At 41.3% G+C, this 20746-nt stretch overlaps 1 protein-coding gene and 3 non-coding genes across 5 annotated transcripts in view; 2 read left to right on the top strand and 2 right to left on the bottom strand.

The window, feature by feature from the left end:
• Positions 1-18496, top strand: part of acsl3b (acyl-CoA synthetase long chain family member 3b) — a 30340-nt gene extending 11844 nt beyond the window's left edge. For both annotated transcript variants that reach the window (XM_072668452.1, XM_072668453.1), the window contains exons 4-16: positions 18-195; positions 1765-1874; positions 3934-4072; positions 4264-4414; positions 5788-5911; positions 6666-6737; positions 6858-6997; positions 7952-8124; positions 8414-8488; positions 8601-8792; positions 9126-9240; positions 11374-11531; positions 12632-18496. In XM_072668452.1, coding sequence (XP_072524553.1) covers positions 18-195; positions 1765-1874; positions 3934-4072; positions 4264-4414; positions 5788-5911; positions 6666-6737; positions 6858-6997; positions 7952-8124; positions 8414-8488; positions 8601-8792; positions 9126-9240; positions 11374-11531; positions 12632-12789 — 1785 coding nt within the window. In that variant the 3' untranslated portion in view covers positions 12790-18496. The remainder of the gene's footprint in view (positions 1-17; positions 196-1764; positions 1875-3933; positions 4073-4263; positions 4415-5787; positions 5912-6665; positions 6738-6857; positions 6998-7951; positions 8125-8413; positions 8489-8600; positions 8793-9125; positions 9241-11373; positions 11532-12631) is intronic.
• A 175-nt stretch (positions 18497-18671) lies between these two features.
• trnai-aau (transfer RNA isoleucine (anticodon AAU)) lies at positions 18672-18745 on the bottom strand. Its single transcript has one exon. It is a non-coding gene; the product is annotated as a tRNA-Ile (tRNA).
• A 370-nt stretch (positions 18746-19115) lies between these two features.
• On the top strand, positions 19116-19187 carry trnaw-cca (transfer RNA tryptophan (anticodon CCA)). Its single transcript has one exon. It is a non-coding gene; the product is annotated as a tRNA-Trp (tRNA).
• Positions 19188-19662: 475 nt separating this feature from the next.
• Positions 19663-19734, bottom strand: trnap-agg (transfer RNA proline (anticodon AGG)). The gene has a single exon. It is a non-coding gene; the product is annotated as a tRNA-Pro (tRNA).
• Between the last annotated feature and the right edge of the window lie 1012 nt (positions 19735-20746).

Genomic DNA, 20746 nt, shown 5'->3' with positions numbered 1-20746 from the left:
TGCTTCTCTGTCCATAGGTCATACTGGGTGACTACAACTGGTTGTCCTATGAGGAAGCATTCCGATCGTCCCAGTGTTTTGGCAGTGGGCTGGCCGCTCTGGGCCAGAAGCCACAGTGTAACATTGCTATTTTTTGCGAGACTCGGGCAGAATGGATTATAGCAGCCCAGGCCTGCTTCATGTACAACTTTCCGGGTGAGCTCTCCAGTTACACACATACACTCATTCATAAGCAGATATCTATTCATAGCCTGTTCAGTGAAGCCATACAGCATCTCAAGGGTTTGTTTTTTTCCTGACTTAATGAAAAGATGGGGTAACGTCTAGTCAATACTTTTTTCCAGATTGTCTTTCAAAGCTCCGTTCTACTGCAAACTCGGCTTAAAAGTTGGACTCCAGGGATGTGTAGACACATTTCAGCCAGATCCATATTTTTCTTAGGGCAGAATGTTTTTGCAGCTGCCGTGTTAATTTCTCCTCAAAAACAAATTTAGTGAAAAGGTAAAGGAAACTAATTTGTTCAGCATATATTTAGGAGTGTTATGAAAACAAGATTAAAAATAAATGTATATACACTGTGTAGCTTGCTTGTTCAAAACAGTCTAGGCCCAAACTGTCTAAAAATACCAATTAGTCAGTTATTCAGGTTGAGCTGGCATTTTACATGCCAAGACCACAAATACTGTAATATGCAGTGCAATTTTTATTTACTGCATCAGCATGTACACATAAACACATTCATATACAGAACTGGTGGATGAACACTGCATGCACTGTCCTTAATGTATTAAAGTAACATGTCACGGTCATGCAAAAACCAAATATCTCTTTTTGGTGTTATGGTTACCATTTTGGACATGCAAGGTTTTGCAGTTACTGTATTCTATTACAGTGCATTAAAAAAAACTATTTAGAACATATTTTAGAACAGACCTTAATAAGACTCTGCTGCTGCTATTTCATTCAGTAGTTTACCTAATGCAGCTGTTAAGAAATGTACTTAAATTAAATTCCATCCAAGTTAGGTGTACATCTTTTGTTAATGCTTCACCTAGACAGGACTGCCCTTCCCCTATCTCATCAGCAACTAAATATTTTACCATATCCTAATTAATTCAACTGTTAAGTGGGTAGCTATGCTATTTTATAGGCCTGGAATGTGTTTATTTTTATTTTTAAATTTTTTTAAGTTACACTATAACTGGTAAACTTGTCCTCTACTGAGGAACTATATGGATTTTTACTTATCTTAAAGTAAAAAGTAGCTTTATTTTGAATTCATGGTCATGGTGGTTGTGTTCTAGGTTTAATGTATATGCGCAAATGTATATCCTAATATTGTCGCTGTGACGCCAAAAACTTGTATTTCCATTGGTGCTGTTTTTCACCTTTTGACATTAATTGGATTTTTTTAGACAGATTTTCATTGGTAGTTAAGAAGTTTTTTGTCCTTCTACCTTAAAGTTGTCTGAGGTTGCAATTTATTTGAAGGTTTCTGTGTGACAGTGGTGATATGCTAATATATGTTTGTGTGTAATTATTGATTAAACCTGCAAAACCCTGGCAACATTCCTCTGTATCTTCTTCAGTTCAGGTTTCAATGTCTGATGTTAATTTTTCACTCAGACTATGGAATGTGTAAAAATGTAACCAAGCTAAATTTTCAGAGGTGTGCTAAAATTTGCTGCCCAGAAATACAGATGTATCGCATATCAGTCTCTCACAGATAATCTCATAATCTGTATCTCTCTCTCTTTCTTGCAGTGGTGACTCTATACTCTACTCTGGGAGGGCCAGCGATTGCTCATGGCCTCAATGAGACAGAGGTCACGCACATAATCACCAGTAAAGACTTGCTGCAGAGCCGCCTCAAGGTCAGCCCGCAGTCTTCTCCTGGCTGAATACTAACAGGCTTTCATTTGAACATTCAGAACATTTGATTGGGACGTTTGTTTAAGAATACATCCCGTTAGACAAAGGCATTCAGGCATTGCTGACGAAGGTGCCTACCATCATTACACAATGCTAAACGTTAGCTAGATGGGGCATAAAACCCCCAGCACTGGGCTGTGAAGCAGTGGAATTGTGTTCTCATGTTTTGTGTATGCTTTCTGCATCCCAGACTGACCCTGTCCTTGTATTGAATTGACTCGCTAGCGGCATGCACAGAATGTACAGGTTCTAGGTTCTTTTTTAAGGTGGCAAAGTGCCAAAAAGCATAGATTAAGAAGCAATTTTTTTTAAGATCACCAAAGGCAGCATGCTGGAAAGAGAGCTGAGTTCCATCATCCTAAAATAGAATTGATGTTACTGGGACACACTGCACACTGCTGTTCAACCTCAAAAAATACTTCATGTTATTGATCAATGACTGTAGAAAGTATGGGCAGTGCATCGTCTCTCAAAAGTGAAGCTGCCACCAGTGGTCAAGCACCTCTGCTGGCTGGTTGTAGTATGATGTGTAGCTCTGCCCATCCCCATATGTTTCAAGGACAAAATTTTTCTTACCAAGAAACTTTCTGTCCATTTCCAGTGCCTAATTCCAACAGTTATCCCTGTGCTAATTTGGCAATTTTTTTATTTTCCTTATTCTATATGGTAAGAAGCCAGTTATACTTAGGAATGAACTGATTGACCACCTTGGGTGGAAGAGACTGTCTGCAGGACCTGGATCCTGCCCTTTTTGTTCACTACATAGAGTAGCTGGGTTTTAGTCGAGCTGTCGGACAACTGTGTAGTTAATCATACTGTTATCATGCCATTTTGTGCTGTTGGTGGTATTAACGGACACTCTGTACAAAGTTGTTTACAGTTTTCTGGGAAGTCTGATGTTGGCGAAAAAATGTGTTAATTACTTGTCAGCCAGCCAGCTAACATTAGTGTGCTTAGACATGCTGGACTCGAACTCGACCAGCGCTCTTGCCAAATTTATTTTCTGGTCTAACCAGAATATCATCTGAATATCATCAGAATATCATCTGAATCTGAATCGTCTTCTTTTAATCACCACCTGTGCTTGCTGACTCTTACAGCAGCAGCTCGGAGGGTAAACTGGACCGTAGTAGCTTTGGTTCAACTCTGCAGCAAACATAGTTGGTTTCTGGTACTATAAGGTTACGGAAATGAAAATCACTTTGTAATAAAATACATTAACTGCACTTTAACTTTTACTGCTCAGTGAAGGCAGTCTGAGACACGCTTGGTCTGTGACAAGGGGATGGGTCCACCAAAAGAGTAGACTCCATTTCTGATCTTCACTGCGCAGATTCTAGCTTTGGCTTTATTTTCATAGAGCGAAGGGGAACGGAACCGCGGCATCCATGGTTCAATGAGAGGCACAAATTGATGAATGTAAACAATATTTTATATTAGTTCCGAAACAAAGGGATACAGCATTCCTTGCAGAATGTTGCATTTGGTACAATGTAGTCTTCACTGGGTTTCTAGTGGAACCAGCCCTGAGGCCACCGTGGCTGCATTGAATGCTTGAGGTGCATTCCAGTTGCTCTAGTAGTTCCCTGAAGATGTTCATCTGGAGAGGGAACTTCAGATTGCTTATAGAATAGTGAACAGTTTATCATTTATCAGGATGTTGTCAGAACATTCACTCATTGGCATTATGTGTACATTCATGGCATTTAGCTGATGCCCTTATCCAGAGCGTATTACGGTCTTGCCCAAAGACCCATATTGGTGTAGCACAGCATAGGGGCTGGGAATCACTTGGTACTTCACTTGCTGAATGACTATGTTCCTAATGAAGGCATTTGCTGAACTGTACCTGTCTTCACCCACATCACATGCTCAGTATTTATGGAGTAGCAGTCTTGTGTATTTTTATCCTACTGTATATTATTTTCTTTCTGTAATGAATTTAAAGTAAAACAAGTGAAATTGTTAAACCTATCCTTTTTTCCATTTTTATCCCCCCAGGAGATTGTGGTGGATGTGCCTAGACTACAGCATATCATCATAGTGGACCGTAAGCCCACCAGCTGGCCTGGTTTACCAAGAGGCATTATGGTCCACAGCATGGCCTCTGTACAGGAACTGGGGGCCAAGCCTGAGAACAGTAAGGCCCTTTAATGTTGGAGTGCTAATTTCTCAACAGTTCTACATAGCATGGTACTTTCTTGCAGAGATCAGATGTGCATGTATGGGTTTGTCATAATGACCAGCAATGTTCTTATACTTTCATCAATAGACTTAATCAATCTCCTTCTCTCTCTCTCTCTCTCTCTCTCTCTCTCTCTCGCTCTGTAGTGGCTGTGCAACGGCAGCATCCACTGCCCTCTGACATCGCCGTGATCATGTACACTAGTGGATCTACAGGCATCCCTAAAGGAGTCATGATCTCCCATAGCAACATCATTGCTGGAGTAACTGGCATGGCTGAACGCATCCCTGGTCTGGAGTAAGGATGCCTTCATCTCTATATATTTCTCTTTTGTTCACCTGTCTGTCTGTCTGTCTCTCACAGGGCCTATTTCTGCAGTTGCGATAGATAGCAGTACAAATGCAGTAATGTGTTTTGTCCTTGTTGTATTTATTATCTAACGTATCTGAACTCTTCAAAAACACTGGGCCTCATTCACCAAATTTTTGTCTGAAGAAATGTCTTTTGGAAAACCTACTTACTTTGTTTTGACAGAGTTTACCAGTGTTCCTTTTAGAAATGTAAAAGGACAGTGGACTTTTCATAAGAGATTTTCATAAGAGCAGAGGCCCATTTGCCACTAGTTGAATAAAAAGGATCCTGTCTCTGTAAATACTGTGTGGTCCTCAAATTGAACTATGGTAAAATACAGACTAAAGTGTATATTTATTGTACCAGACTGTGTCTAGGACCCAGTTCACACCTGGTCAATTCATGTGACTTATGTGTGGATTTTAACCACATGCGTTTACACTTACTACTCAAGTGTGTCATACTTCTGTGTGTTGCATGACGTAACAGTCAGCTCATAGACCACAAATCGTTTCCCAAGTAGCAGAATTTTCAGCATACTTTAAAAGTCTGTTGCTGCTTTAAAATCCCATTTTTTTTGTTTGAGTGTGTCACAGAGAGACGAAAGCACTTATGGTTGCATAACATCAGCGTGGGTCTGGCTGAAATGCATCTCAAACCATCTCCCCAAGTGGTTTGAGTGCATTAAATTCATCTTGAGCTGCCAATACCTTGGCAATGCCAGGAAGGATTGTTGCCTTCGTGTTTTGGTTTGAGGCATTAAAGCTGACCCAAGTACATTATGAACAAAAAAACGTATTGGGGCACCCGCTCATTCATTGTTTCTTTTGAAATCAAAGGTATTTAAAAAAAAAAATAGTTTATGTCTATACTGTCTATACTGTGCTAAATTTTCTAGCATGGCTGTGAGGATTCTATTGCATTCAGCGACAAGAGCATTAGTGAGGTCAAGATGTTGGATGACTACCTCCCCTGCTCATCCTCAACTCCCCAACTCATCCCAAAAGTATTGTATGTAGCAGCATCCACAGATACAGAACTGAATAATGTCAGGTGTCTGCAAGGACCTTCAGTTCCCATATACTGTAGGTGCGTCCCAAATTTAGGCTTAATCCTAAAATCCCGCCACTCCCAAGTCCTGGGAGTCTCCTGCATATTGGTAGCAGCTCCCTGATGCCCTCAAATGGTGCTACCTCCCTGAAATCAGATTTTGCAGCGTGGGGTGTGCCTGTTTGTTTTAGCTGGTACATTGATGTCTGTTCTGTGTTGGGGTTGTGTTGAGGCACAATCTAACGAGGCCTGTGTTTCTGATCGGACAGTGAGAAGGACACCTATATCGGCTATCTGCCGCTGGCCCACGTGCTCGAGCTTAGTGCTGAACTGGTGTGTGTTTCTCATGGCTGCCGCATAGGATACTCTTCACCACAGACACTTGCTGACCAGGTAAACACACATACTGTCAGGAAAAAAAGGCACACTGACAAACTATACAACACACATCTCTTCTACATTAAAGCAGTAGTCATGCAAAAATCTTAGACAGCTTAATAAAATTTAGCCGATCCTGAGAGCTGGTCAGATCATATGATCATATTTTGGAAGTTGCTTCAGCTCTGCATGAGGTCACAGGACCCTGCAATTCCTCATTTAACTGTATCTTATTCCCATTTTTGTAGAATTTTGTAAAAAGTGATCTGCCTCGTGAAGGAAGCAGAGTCAAGAATTTATATACACTAACTAATGCTCCTCTCAAGAGTATACTGTATCACTCAGCCCAGTACAGCGAGTATCAGCAATACTATCAACACTGCTGACACTCTGAGCTCCATAGTTCAGTTCTGTGCACAAATTTACAGATTTTTTACATGTGGTTGATTTGGTCTGGAGAGACGCAATCCGCAAAACATTACTGAAGCATGATGATGCATTACCAAGTTTACCTGGAAGGGGGAATGTGGCATCCTGCCCCCGCCCTTGATCGCTATCGCCCATCAGCCACCCATACTGAAAATGTCGACCCCTTAAACACTCCTCTGTCCATCTTTAGTCATTAAATGAAATTTTGTCCATTTTTTACAGACATTTGGTGAAATTGTGTAAACTTGGAAGACTCCATAGCTTCAGCTATTGGCAAGTAAATCAATAGATGCATTCATATAGACCTGTGCTGTTCTCTGCTTGTTTTTCTCTCCTGCAGTCGACCAAAATTAAAAAAGGCAGTAAGGGGGACACAAGTGTCCTGAGGCCAACACTGATGGCAGCTGTACCGGTAAGAAAGTACACATACAAAGTAAACCTGAACATGCATGCTTTTTATGAATAGCTTATGTCTAATAATATTCTACTTCTTTGCTTTTCTGAATCTCTCCTATTCCTGTTTCATATGTAGGAGATTATGGATCGTATCTATAAGAATGTGATGACTAAAGTGGATGAGATGAGCCGTGTGCAGAAGACTCTCTTTGTGCTGGCCTACAACTACAAGATGGAGCAAATATCTAGAGGATATGGCACTCCGCTGTGTGACAAGTACGTCTCTCTCTCTTTTTACAGCATTAGGCTAAGTCTACACAACGACTTGTATTGGAGTCCTGTTACACAGGTATTAGGCTGTAGTGTTATTGGTGTAGTGTGGTGTGCTTGCCCAGCCGGAGAATCAAACCTTAAGCTCTTAAGGCCACTTTATGCTTCTGCGTCGAATCTACGCCATAGCCAGCACCTACATTTACCTGCATGTCAGTGTCCAAGTCTCCCTGTTGCCGGACAAGCACTGAAAATTCACCCTCCTTCTGCCTCAGTCAGTTCAGTTCAGTTCGAAATTTTGGTTAAAGTAACGACAGCTGTTAACTCCAACTAAAACATAATCCTCTCAGTTTCAGCCGCAATCATTCATAGTATACCAAAAAAGTCAACACGGTGGCAAAGAAACCCTATCGCCAGACCTGTGTTTTGGCAGTGTAATTGCAGAGTGAGACAAGAGTGAGGCTATTGCAAGTGTAAACGCTTGCAATAGCCTAGGCACCTTGCACAGGCTACGTCATAGACTTTCTGATGATTTGATGCAGAAGCATAAATCTGTCTTCACCCACTATGCTATACCAGTCTCTCTCTTGCTGTCTCTCACGCTCTCTCCCTCTTTCTTACTTTCTCTCTCACACTCTGTTGCTCCCGTTCTCTCCTACGGTCTTTTTCTGTCACTCTCTCTGTTGTTCTTTCTCGCTTGTGCAATATCTCTCTCTCTCTCTCTCTCTCTCTCTCTCTCTCTCTCTCTCGCACGTTGTCCTTTTTGCTCTCCTATGTTCTCTTTGATTCTTGGCCTCTTTCTCTCTCTCTCTCTCTCTCTCTCGCTCTCTCTCTCGCACTCTCACTCTCACTCTCCTGCGCTCTCTTCTGTACTCTTTCTTTTGCAACCTTTCTCTCACATCCTTGCAAACATGACATGATCTATATTGTAAAGCCCTGTTGCTGTGTGTGTGTGTGTAGTTTGGTTTTCAGGAGAGTGCGTTCATTGCTGGGTGGGAACATGCGGGTGCTGCTGTCTGGAGGAGCTCCACTGTCTGCAGCTACTCAGCGCTTCATGAACATATGTTTCTGCTGCCCTGTGGGTCAGGGCTACGGTCTCACAGAAACCTGCGGAGCTGGCACCATCAGCGACTGTAAGATACACCGAAAAGTGTGGGAGATGAAAGACCATACACATTACATACTGTAGTTCAGTAGTAGCAGATATTACAGCATTAACTTAAAGGGTCTGTATAAGTTTGTGACATCACAAAAACCCCCAAAAAATCCACAAATGGGCCCTAATAATACAATTTAATACAATTAAAATTTAATACAAGCATAAATATGTCTTATGATTTAAGGATATATATTCTGTATGGATCTATTACATGGTCAACTGAATGTGTGGTTTTTGGGCTTTTTTTGTGTCTGTGTGTTCAGTGTGTGATTACAGTACGGGTCGTGTTGGAGCTCCTCTGGTCTGCTCTGAGATCACGCTTAAGGACTGGGAAGAAGGTAAGTGATCTATACTGTGATTATTGCATTTAACATGGGGATCCACTCTTATTCATATTTGAAATAATTTTTAATTGCAGCTGTATAAAGGTTAAATTCTTTTCTTTTAAAGGCGGTTACCATAGCACAGATCAGCCCAACCCTCGAGGGGAGATTCTGATTGGTGGGCCGAACGTTACCATGGGTTACTACAAAAATGAGGCAAAGAACAGAGAGGACTTCTTTGTGGATGAGAATGGTCAGCGCTGGTTCTGCACAGGGGACATTGGAGAGTTTGAGCCCGACGGCTGCCTCAAGATCATTGGTGAGGAAGCATGCGCACACACACACACACCCTCACTCTCTCTCTCACAGTGCAAGGAAAGAAAAAGAAAGTGTTGTCCTTTTAAGACATTCAAAATCATGTATATATCATAAATAGACTAGTACCCATGTATGTTTTTGACCCTAAAATAACATTGCAACATTAGCAGCATGTTTTAGTTTCCTTATTTTTACACACACACAGAGAGAGAGAGAGAGAGAGAGAGGTGCATGTGTTAAACTCTTCTGTTGGACTATACTTTATTAGCATTGTCAAAGTGCAACACTCAAGGAAAAGGAACCATTCACTAGAATTCCTCCTCTCTGTGTGTAGACCGTAAGAAGGACCTGGTGAAGCTTCAGGCCGGGGAGTATGTGTCTCTGGGGAAGGTGGAGGCTGCTCTGAAAAATTGCCCTCTAATTGACAACATATGTGCATATGCAAACAGGTAACCACACCCACATACACGTTGTGAGCCATGGAGACAGGTTTAACCTAATCTAAATTAATAAAGGACCACTCCTGAGTACTTGAATTTAGATGATTTGAGTATTGACAAGTTCACCGTCACAGGGGTGGCAAAGGTAACAGGCCACATTTTTGATTGTATATTTGGTTCTTCTGCACATTGTACCCACTGCTGACACAGATGGAATAGGACTCTCTGTAACCGATAAACATGAACCTATTAGCACCATGCATTGAGCTGTGGAGCAGAACTGTGTTCTCTGGAATAGTCAGTCACCAATTGTGCAAGTTCTCCCACTTAAAAAGATGAGAGAGGCCTGTACTTGACATCATAGGTAGACCTCAACTATGACAGAGAAAATGAAAAAAAAATTGTCTGATTTTTAAATAATTTATTTGCAAATAATGGTGGAAAATAAGTATTTGGTCAATAACAAAAGTTCATCTCAATACTTTGTTATATATCCTTTTTTGGCAATGACAGAGGTCAAACATTTTCTGTAAGTCTTCACAAGGTTGGCACACACCGTTGCTGGTATGTTGGCCCATTCCTCCATGCAGATCTCCTCTAGAGCAGTGATGTTTTGGGGCTGTCGGCGGGCAACACAGACTTTCAACTCCCTCCAAAGGTTTTCTATGGGGTTGAGATCTGGAGACTGGCTAGGCCACTCCAGGACCTTGAAATGCTTCTTACGAAGCCACTCCTTTGTTGCCCTGGCAGTGTGCTTGGGATCATTGTCATGCTGAAAGACCCAGCCACGTTTCATCTTCAATGCCCTTGCTGATGGAAGGAAGTTTGCACTCAAAATCTCACAATACATGGCCCCATTCATTCTTTCATGTACACGGACCAGTCGTCCTAGTCCCTTTGCAGAGAAACAGCCCCAAAGCATGATGTTGCCACCCCCATGCTTCACAGTTGGTATGGTGTTCTTTGGATGCAACTCAGCATTCACTCTCCTCCAAACACAACGAGTTGTGTTTGTAACAAACAGTTCTACTTTGGTTTCATCTGACCATAAGACATTCTCCCAATACTCTTCCGGAACATCCAAATGCTCTCTAGCAAACTTTAGACGCGCCCGGATATGTACTGGCTTAAGCAGGGGAACACGTCTGGCACTGCAAGATCTGAGTCCCTGGCGGCGTAGTGTGTTACTGACGGTAGCCTTTGTAACGTTGCTCCCAGCTTTCTGCAGGTCATTCACTAGGTCCCCCCCGTGTGGTTCTGGGATTTTTGGTCACCGTTCTTGTGATCATTTTGGCCCAAGGGCTGAGATCTTGCGTGGAGCCCCTGATCGAGGGAGATTAGCAGTGGTCTTGTAGGTCTCCCATTTTCTGATTATTGCTCCCACAGTAGATTTCTTCACACCAAGCTGCTTGCCTATTGCAGATTCAGTCTTCCCTGGTGCAGGTCTACAATTTTGTTTCTGGTGTCCTTCGACAGCTCTTTGGTCTTCACCATAGTGGAGTTTGGAGTGTGACTGTTTGTGGTTGTGGGCTGTTAACGAGTTCAAACAGGTGCCATTAATACAGGTAATGAGTGGAGGACAGAGAAGCCTCTTAAAGAAGAAGTTACAGGTTTGTGACAGCCAGAAATCTTGCTTGTTTGTAGGTGACCAAATACTTATTTTCCACCATTATTTGCAAATAAATTCTTAAAAAATCAGACCATGTGATTTTCTTTTTAAGTGGGAGCACTTGCACAATTGGTGACTGACTAAATACTTTTTTTCCCCACTGTACATTTGGGATAATTTGGGGAGTTTGGGATAAGGTGAGGTGGTGATCATCCAACATCCTGACCTCACTAACACTAAATGCAAATTTAGTGCTCCAAAATCTAGTAGACAGTAGACAGTTACTTTAACAAAAGCATTTTTTTTTATTAACCCTTGGTTCCTGTAAGAAACAATGAATGAGCAGGTGTCCCATTACTTTTGTCCATACAGTTTACCATAGGAAAAAACCCCACAAATGATTGAAAACAAATAATTAAATAAAAACAGTATGGTCTCCACTATTTTATGAGTTTGATTGATGTTCGTGATTGATTTCGTTGATGTTACATTTATCCAGCAACCTCTCTCTCTACATTTCTTCCCCCCCATAGTGACGAATCTTATGTGATTGGCTTTGTGGTACCCAATCAAAAGCAGCTGCTGGCCCTGGCTGGACAGAAGGGGTTACGAGGATCCTGGGAGGAGATCTGTAACCACCCTGACATGGAGAAGGAGGTGCTGCGCGTGATCACAGACGCCGCCATTACAGGTGAGTTCATTCAGTGCATTTCAGCTGTGTAGTAGTAATAGTATTGATTTGATGTTTTCCCATGTCATTTGATATAGATCATTACAGGTGTGCAATATTGTTGCTGTCACACACAAACCTTGTATCTCCATTTTTGCCAGTTTTTACCTTTTGACATCATCTGAATCTGACATTGATTCCTATTGGAAGTTTTAAAGTTCTTCTCCTGTAAAGTTGCCATTTTAAAAATACAAGATTTTTATGTGTTGGCAATAATCTGCTTTTTCTGATGCTAACTTAAGTCCTAAGCGGCTGTCACACTGGGTTTTTGCATTTCATGTTGCCTTGTGAAATGGGCGTGGCTGAGCGTGACCAGAAATCAGAGGTGCAAACTCTTGGTTCTGCAGCTTCACAAACCAGCTAATGTGCTATCACACTACTGAAAACCACAGAAGAAAAATAATTATTATCCAATCCCAACTTCCGACTGGCTGTGTACCAGTGCCATCTCTCACCTGTATTGCATTTCATAATCTGCATGAAAATATAATGTGTCCCATTTTGAAACCACAGCTTTCAGCACATGTTTGCTCAGACAGAGCAGAGACAGTACAGAACATCTGTATGGAAATAAATGCATGGAATTTCACACACAAAAATTCACTGACAAAACCCAGTGTGACCATGACTTATATTTTAGTAATAGATATTGGATCTTCTGGAGGTGGGTAGTGGTTGTTTACTGCAGACTATCATCCCAGTCTGACTCTTGTTTGTTTAAGTGAGCGTAGGATTTCATGATCTAGTCAATGGGAATGATGTTAATCAGCCGCATTAGCCTTTGTTAGTTTATCTGCTCCTTTAAGGTTTAAATATATGCAAGAGATGGACGAACTGGGTATCTTATTCCGACCCACAATCTCTATCGCATTCTAAAGAAGAATGGTAAATGCTTGTCTGCTGCTGTCAAAATGTATCAGTGGTGTTCTCTCTCTCTCTCTCTCTCTCTCTCTCTCTCTCTCTCTCTCTCTCTCTCTCTCTCTCTCTCTCTCTCTCTCTCTCTCTCTCTCTCTCTCTCTCTCTCTCTCTCTCTCTCTCTCTCTCTCTCTCTCTCTCTCTAGCTAAACTGGAGCGCTTTGAGATCCCCAAAAAGATTCGCCTCAGCGCAGAGCAGTGGACACCAGAGACAGGCCTGGTGACAGACGCCTTCAAGCTCAAACGCAAAGAGCTGAAAACTCATTACCAGGAAGACATCGAGAGGATGTACGGTGGAAAATGAGTGAAAGAAAGGATGAACGGTGGCAGAGGGGGAGGATTCGGGATGTACCGCGCCACAGAGCCTACAGGATATTAGGCACTCCTTCTTCTCCTGCTACGATCAAATCATGAACACTTGAATTCCTGCAGTGAAGTATCTATTGTCATCTGACCAAATATATATATATGAAAAAAAGCCAACACCAAGGAATGGTCAGCTGATCTACAAGTAATAAAAAGCTGCTAAGGAGTACTAGTAGCAGCTCGCCTCCATGGGGGGGGTGGGATGACCATTGATGGACTTCTTGGAGACACAGGACACAGATTTGACTATGAAGATGCTAAGACGCTTCCGCCACCAAACCCCCCTCTCTTTCCTGATGGTCCTTTCAGAAAAGGCTCACGCTATGCTTTTCCACTTTGGATCTCAAGACGTCGGATGTACCAGCTGTGTTATTTGTCAGGAAAAGGGTAGGGTTGACTCAGCTCGCAGGCGAGAGTCTATGCAGGGAAACCTTTTTTTAATGGTTTTGCTGTTGCTCGTTTTGTTGCTTTCTGTTTTTTTGCCGATTTGTTTGTACTACCCCCCCCCCCCTCAGTGAATATCTTGTGTCTTGTGAAATCAAGCCTTGAGAGATTTGAATGCAAAGGTCTCTTACACTCCTTTTTTCACATTACTACTTGGTTGTTTGTGTCCTTTTTCTTTTCTTTTTTTTCTTTTTCCAAAGTTTTCCTTCCTATTATACCTTCATCCCAAAGTTTGTTACAAAGAATAGCTGTTTACCTTTGCTCTGGGATAAGGTTTTGATGACAACAATCATGACTATGATGATGATGATGATGATGATAATAATATACTGTATTATACTACTTGTAATACTGTGTGCTACGTGCTTGGCTCTTGGGCCTCTTTGTTGAGAATTTTTAATATCCTGTAGTGAAGCAGTAACCTAGAACCTAGAACAGACCCGACTTCCCCACAAGCATTACAGAGTAAAGGTCCTCTAAAGGCATAGTTTATCTAACAGTGCTTACCTGTCTAATAGCAAGAGCAAACTAACACTGCATGAAGTCCAGACGTTATTCTAATGGCTGGGTTTTGTGTCCCAATTTAGTGGTTATGCAAACTGCTAATTGGTATTCGTGTTCTGCTAGCTTCCATTCATTATTGGTGATGCTAAATGTTGCCTTTTGTGTCTGGTTGCTGCCATTCATTGTCAGCCATAATGGCGTGTAAACATGTTGAAGGTGGTGGAAGCTGTTAGATGAATTTGGTCAAAACGCTGCCATGTCACTATGCTTCGGGGAATGCTCCTCCCTCAAATGTGTACTTTCGTAACGGTTTTGGCCAGGTTGGACAGTCTTTACAGAGCGTAAGCAACAATGCTATTTAGCACAACCCATTTATTTTGTATGTGGTGGTCACACTGTTGTGGTTGGAAATACCAATACCGATATGTTGAAGCCTTGAGTATTGTTTAGTACAGATCCAATTTTTCTCAAAACTACTGTTAAAACTAAGTATTTTAGCAGCCAGAGTCCGAGAGAGCACAATTGGCCTTGCTCTTTCGAGGCAGTTTGATGGTTATATTCCCCCTTATTGATCAGCACAGGTGTCTGTTAGCTGTTGTGTCGGATCACTGTCACGCAAAACCTACCCTATATCTCCAAAATGGCAACTTAAACTTTTTAAGAAAGAAATCATTAAAAGAAATAAGAATTCTGCAAAAATGGAGATTCAAGGGCTGTGACCAAAATGACTCCCGTACTCCCTTATTAGTATTGTGCTATATAGGGCGGGACCATTTCGTTTACGAAGTAGCGCTAGAAACAAGTGAATTCCTCACTTCCTCATCATCAAAATGTATCTGAAAACCGTTGAAAACACTCCTAAGACCAGTCACTCGACTGTGTGCTCTCAGATATGAGACTTGATCTTCTAAACACATGTGATTTGGGCCTTGATTCGCTGGAACTAACTTACCTAAACCTAGATAGCCAACAGAAACCGGACTCATTTCGCCTTTCTGTTACTCTCAACACCAGTAGCTCGAGCTGATTAAGTGAGTGGGCTACAGATCCAAAATCATAGGACAAAGACTTTAAAATTCTGCTTTCTGTCCTTTCAATAGCATCTGCATCCATCTAAGACTTTCTCATCTAAATGTTCGTAAGTGGGGTTTCGTTCAGCCAGACTTGAACTTGAACTTTTACCTTGCTGACTAAGCTAGGGCTAACCTGCTTCTCTCTCTCTGATGCAGAGCAGTTTTTGTCATGCTTAATAAGCTACACAGAAATGCCTCCGTTCTGTAAAGTTTGTCCAACCTCTTGACAGTAGCTATGAAGAAAAACATTTGTGGGTGAAGCCAAGTGGGATCCTCTGTAAAAGCAATGTTCTGCCACGTTTTGGACTCGTTACAGAGGAGCGAATATAGCAACGAGTGTTAACTTAGAAACCAGCAAGCTTCATAATCACTCCACCTCATGAAGGTTTGTGTGTAAGTGTGTGTGAGTATGTTTTGTATCTCATCTTAATATTCTGAACTGAGCAGTCTAACTTGAAACTCAAAGCTTGCGTGTATGTTCTTACACCCCCCCCCCGCCAGCCTTCTCCTTAAACTGCTCCTTATACTCACCTATGTACCTCTATGTCAGACTGTAACTCAAAACATATTCCACAAGAACAATAATGCAATACTACACAGCATAAAAATATATATGTAAATATATATTTATATACATATATATTGCTTTAAATCTGTGCAAATGTCAAGCCTTTATTCCTTTAACAATAGCAGGACTTCATAGGACATTATACGTCATATTGCATGGATGTTTACAAGGGAGCAACAACGTGTCAGGTTAATGTAGTTAAATGCCTTGTAGAGACCTTTTTCGGAAGGCGAGGTTTTAGTCCGGGCTCCCAGATGTTTGTGGAGGCCGTTGTAAATGACATTTTAGGGTTTTTTTTATTATATATTGTATTATAGTTTATCCTGATATTGATATTGTCATAGTTCTAGTTAGTCACAAACTATAGTCACCAACAAAGATTAAAGTATGAAATGAATGTGCAATAAGTATCTGTTACTCCACGATGTACTTAGAAACGCACATGTTTAGACCCCGCGATCATGAATGTTTACATCACTCTTGGAGTCGGAGTTGGAGAGGACAGTGTGTAGTGTCTTGATGTAATTAATAGGATTACTACACCAAAATGTATTGGACAGCTCTGTTTTAGTTGGCGTCCAGCCGTTAATGTTGCATAGGTCAAAACGCGGGGACTGGTGATACCTTGGCTGATTTTGATGCAACTTGTGGGGGTGCACTGATATGGGAATTCAGAGCCAGTGCTGATATTTGATCTTTTTTATGTGTACATGTCTGCTGTCGTCGATACATAAATATGTAGAAACATAGAATTTGGGGTTGCATCTACTTGGAGTACTGAGAAAACTGAATATTAATTTCAGAGAGTTGCAAATGTGATGTAATATTTAAAAATGTAGATATTTTAGCATTTCTGTTTTTTTTTCCAGAAATCAATTAACAGTATCTTACAAGTATCTGTGAAATCATCTATCCGATGCCAATAATGATCTGCCACAGGAACTGTTGTTGTAGTAGTAACTACATGATAGGGGGGCCCTAAGCACCCCTTATCTGTCAGATCATACTGTACGTAAGATGGAAAAAAATAGTTTAATAAATGTAGTATATCCTAAGGTAATCATTCTGATCATTTAAGAATTAATGTACAGAAGAAACAACACAGCAATATCTGTAAACAAGACTATCTGTATGACTAAGTGTGCTCAAGTAGAATCCCTAAACAGCAAACTTAGAATTCTATAAATTACAGATTGTGCTATAAGTGACCTGAATCGTTTTACTGACTGATCTTTCTCACTGACAGATCGTACTCCCAGTGGCCACTAGTGGCTGGAGAGGGCTTCAGCGGTACCGTATACTGTATGTAGCAAGAAAAGGCTCTGATTAACCTGATCTGATGTGATTCAGATATCGTGCATCCCTTACATATTGTGCGGCAAACCTACATCCAGACTCCAGTAACCAAAATGCAGGGTTTTGTCACCAAAATAATGTAATGGTAGGATTATCCACATAGGCAGCAAATAACTTTATTTGTTATCACATCAAAATATCAATTGAAGCATGGTCTTCATGTAGTGTATATCTCGTAAGCATCTACACTGAGGTTTAACATAGGCCACTTTTTATTGTCATGCCCGTTGTGTTTTAAACCAAGAGACGTCGAAACTGAACTTCCAAATAATGTCATTAAACCTCTGCTTAGCATTATACTGTATCTTCCAGCTGTTGTAGCTCTCTAGCCTGATTTCCTAAGCACATTGGTTTGGTGGCCAGGACTCTACCTGCATTAGCTTGCCTTTCAGTCACTCCTTATTTTATTTACTTTGCGTCCAACCACTCGGGGACCAGAATGGTCTGAAAGAGGCTCGAAAGAAAGTGAGCGTCTTGAAATTGTTGGCTGCACTTTTTCAGAGCTAGTTCCTCAGAGATGGATGTTAAATTGTTGGTTGATCCAGAGCATCTTGGATCTGGATCCACCAGAAGGAACTGACCCATTGAGCTACTGGGCTAAAAATGACTGACCCAAGCACTTCCAGCCATTCCATTTTAGGGCCCGACCCATATGAGACGATTTTGTGACCAATACCGATTTCAGTGCTGATAATTCTGATGTGTAAAATTAAAGGACTTGGTGGTCCAGTAGTTTTAGTAGTTTTAGTTTCAGAACTAAAGAAGTGTTTTACTGACTGGTCTATTTATTAGGTAGCAACTGTGCTGAGAATGAGATAAGCAGCAGAAACTCACAAGGTCCTTAATCATTTAGAATTCTTGCTGTTTTGTTGATGGTCTGCTAATTGACTGCTAATGAGCAGTGGGATTTTCTGGCAATACCAATAAAAACATGGGATCTCAAAATGTTCTCAATATTATCAGCCTTCTACTATAATCGGCCGTGCCCTAGTGCACCTGTCGTGGGCTGTTTTTGAACCAACGACCAGCCAAAGTGCTCCACCGCAGCTTCCCCGTTCAAGTGGTTGATGCTTACATCTCGATAGTGTGTCTGAACCCATGAATGTGATGAGGTGTGTTGGGAGAGCCTACGATGTCTTTATGAGAGCCTGTGCGAGACGCTCAACACATTTGCATTTAATCTCTGTTTGTTTTAGCCGAAGGAATCTGTGTTTAGCATAAACTACTATCTTGTGGTGATCCACAGTGTTGGCGATCCACAGTGTGCAAAATCCACTCCAGGTCATGAGGAAAACTGAGCGTATTCCGAGTGTTTACACTTCAGAGAACGAGACCAGCCGTATATTTGTGAGGATGAACACGAATTTCACTGCCTGCCTGTTCCTACTGCGGTGACAGCAATCTGAAAGAACTGAGAGACATGATGTACACTCATTTTATCACACAAACTGTAAATATGTACTGCTCTTTTTTTTCCAGGGTTAAAAAATCCTTCTGTTACATTCTCTTGTAATCATGTAAAATCTCTTCAAATGTATTTACTCTTTTTTTGTTTGTTTGTTTTTGTATTGATTATTCCCGGGGGTCTTATCTGGTGGAATTACTGCCATGTGAGGTTATAGCAGACGTGTCCTACTTTTATTTATTTGGAATTTGGCCTTGAAAGTTACTGTCATTAAGAATAAAGGTTTGTGACTGTTCTGGTGGCTCCTTCTGTCCACACTGCCTCTGATGAACCTCATTTACAATAACATTAAAGGTGGAATGCAGTAGCTTTCATAACTTTTGTGGCTTTTGGGGGACTGCAGCAGTGTCAGGAAGCATTAAAAATATAGGGTTTCAACCTTCTAAGTAAACCAAAAAAAAAAGGCTAGTTGGCCCGTACGGGGATCGAACCCGCGACCTTGGCGTTATTAGCACCACGCTCTAACCAACTGAGCTAACCGGCCACGAGTAACGGCCCGTCTATACCCTATAAAAGGAAGCAGTGTTCTGTATTTTTGGGGGTATATCATAAACGTGACTATTTAGCTACACCTCGTTTCAGAAACATGATTTCTACCCGATCTAAAGTCAGCTAGTCATTATTGACGCGTCTGTAGCAAACTATACAAATAGTACATTAGCTAAATGTGTACAGTGCAGAAACCTCGGCCTGTATGGATGAGAAATGCTCCTGGCGATTGAAGAATATTTATCCGAAAGGTTGAGATGCTCACTGTGGCGGATAAACGCAGACTTTATTCATTATGATTTTATTCAGATTTAAGTGGCCGAGCACTCACCGTTTTCAGACAGCCCACACTCATATGGGCTCCAGACCTCGTGGCGCAACGGTAGCGCGTCTGACTCCAGATCAGAAGGTTGCGTGTTCAAATCACGTCGGGGTCAATACTTTTCTTGAAACACGGTAGAAATTAATGATATATATAACTAATTGTTCCGTAGTTATTTATATATATTTTTATTTTCGTGTACGTTGTTTTACATTGACGGAGGAACGCAAAGTAAACCACAGACCAGTTTAAAATGAGTGTCCAAGTTGTCCAAGACTCTCTAAGGCTAAAGAAGATTTTTCTTACCTGTTCAAAAATCAAATAACTCTTCTGTCAGGTCATATTACTTATGGATATTTACGCACTGAATTAAATGTTTTTAGAGAGGCCAGGACGTGACCCCTCAGACTGGCTACAGATGACTGCCAGATATTCAACACCAGCATCAATAATCACTCATAGGATTATTACAAGGTATTCGTTTTCTTTCTCTGACAATTAATTTAATTAAAAAGTACATCACACTTAACGCACCCCTCAAAATATATACTAAATATATATGTTTTCTGTATAAAAGCAGCAAAAGCATTGGGCTCGTCCGGGATTTGAACCCGGGACCTCTCGCACCCTAAGCGAGAATCATACCCCTAGACCAACGAGCCAGCGCCGTGTGATACACTTCAGCAACGATCTACAAATGTGCTGAACTAATATGATGCCCAGTTATCTCAAGCAGTGAAAGCGACTGGGTGTTTTATACGTACAAAGTACTGCTGCTGTGTTTTACCGATATTCTGCACTGAGCATGATTTATATTTAGCCATATTTTTTAAAAAAGTATAAAAACTTAATAATAACTTGACGATTAATGATACTCGATGTATCCGAATTAGTTTAATATTGCATATCTGTTTTTCATGTTAGTTCATGTTGTTTGTGAGTTCGTGTATCTACTATACGTGGCGTTTTCTAATATCATGTTTTTTCAGATGTATTTCCAACTGTTGTCCAGCAGATGGCGACAAAGACTAACCCGAATTTCGAGGAACGCTGTGAATCCTGGAGCTCTAATATATACAATTGAACCCCGTGCATGTTTACTTTAATCAGGTGCACGTGTACAAATAAAAACAATTAATTAATCAATTGTATCGTTTTCGCAAACCAACAGCAGAGCTTTGTGAAATAGTTTCCCAAAAAGGTTGCAGCGCTTACCTACCTCTCACGCTTCTGTGGTTTCAGTCCGTCGCCTGTAGTTGCTGCAGCATTTAAGGTGGAACAGAAAATCCCAACAATAAACTTGAGAAATAAGTTGTGTCACAATGTCAGTTATATATTTGATGGCAGAAATGTTATGCTGGTGTTATGTATATGTAACGATTTAAGCGATTTTGAAGGGAAATACATGCCACCTTCAAACACGCTGAGCTGAAACCTGCAGCAGAGCCGCGCTCGGGCACAATGCGGGAAATTGACGTCGATTAGGTGACTGATTGTTACGTCACGTTCAAAGCTGAACGTTCTGCTCCGAGCATTCCAATCCCACCGGCGGGTGTGCCTGGTATCAACGACCCCCACATCATTACACCACCTCTACCGGCCTGCACTGTTCACATAATCCAGGTTAGGTTATAGATCACAGATCATATCTGTGCCTCAGCAGAAAAACCAGAC

Source organism: Salminus brasiliensis, chromosome 23 (genome assembly GCF_030463535.1).
Source record: "Salminus brasiliensis chromosome 23, fSalBra1.hap2, whole genome shotgun sequence".
NCBI classification, from domain to species: domain Eukaryota; kingdom Metazoa; phylum Chordata; class Actinopteri; order Characiformes; family Bryconidae; genus Salminus; species Salminus brasiliensis.
Note: the sequence above shows the minus strand (reverse complement) of the source record. Positions and strands in the feature narration are given on the sequence as shown.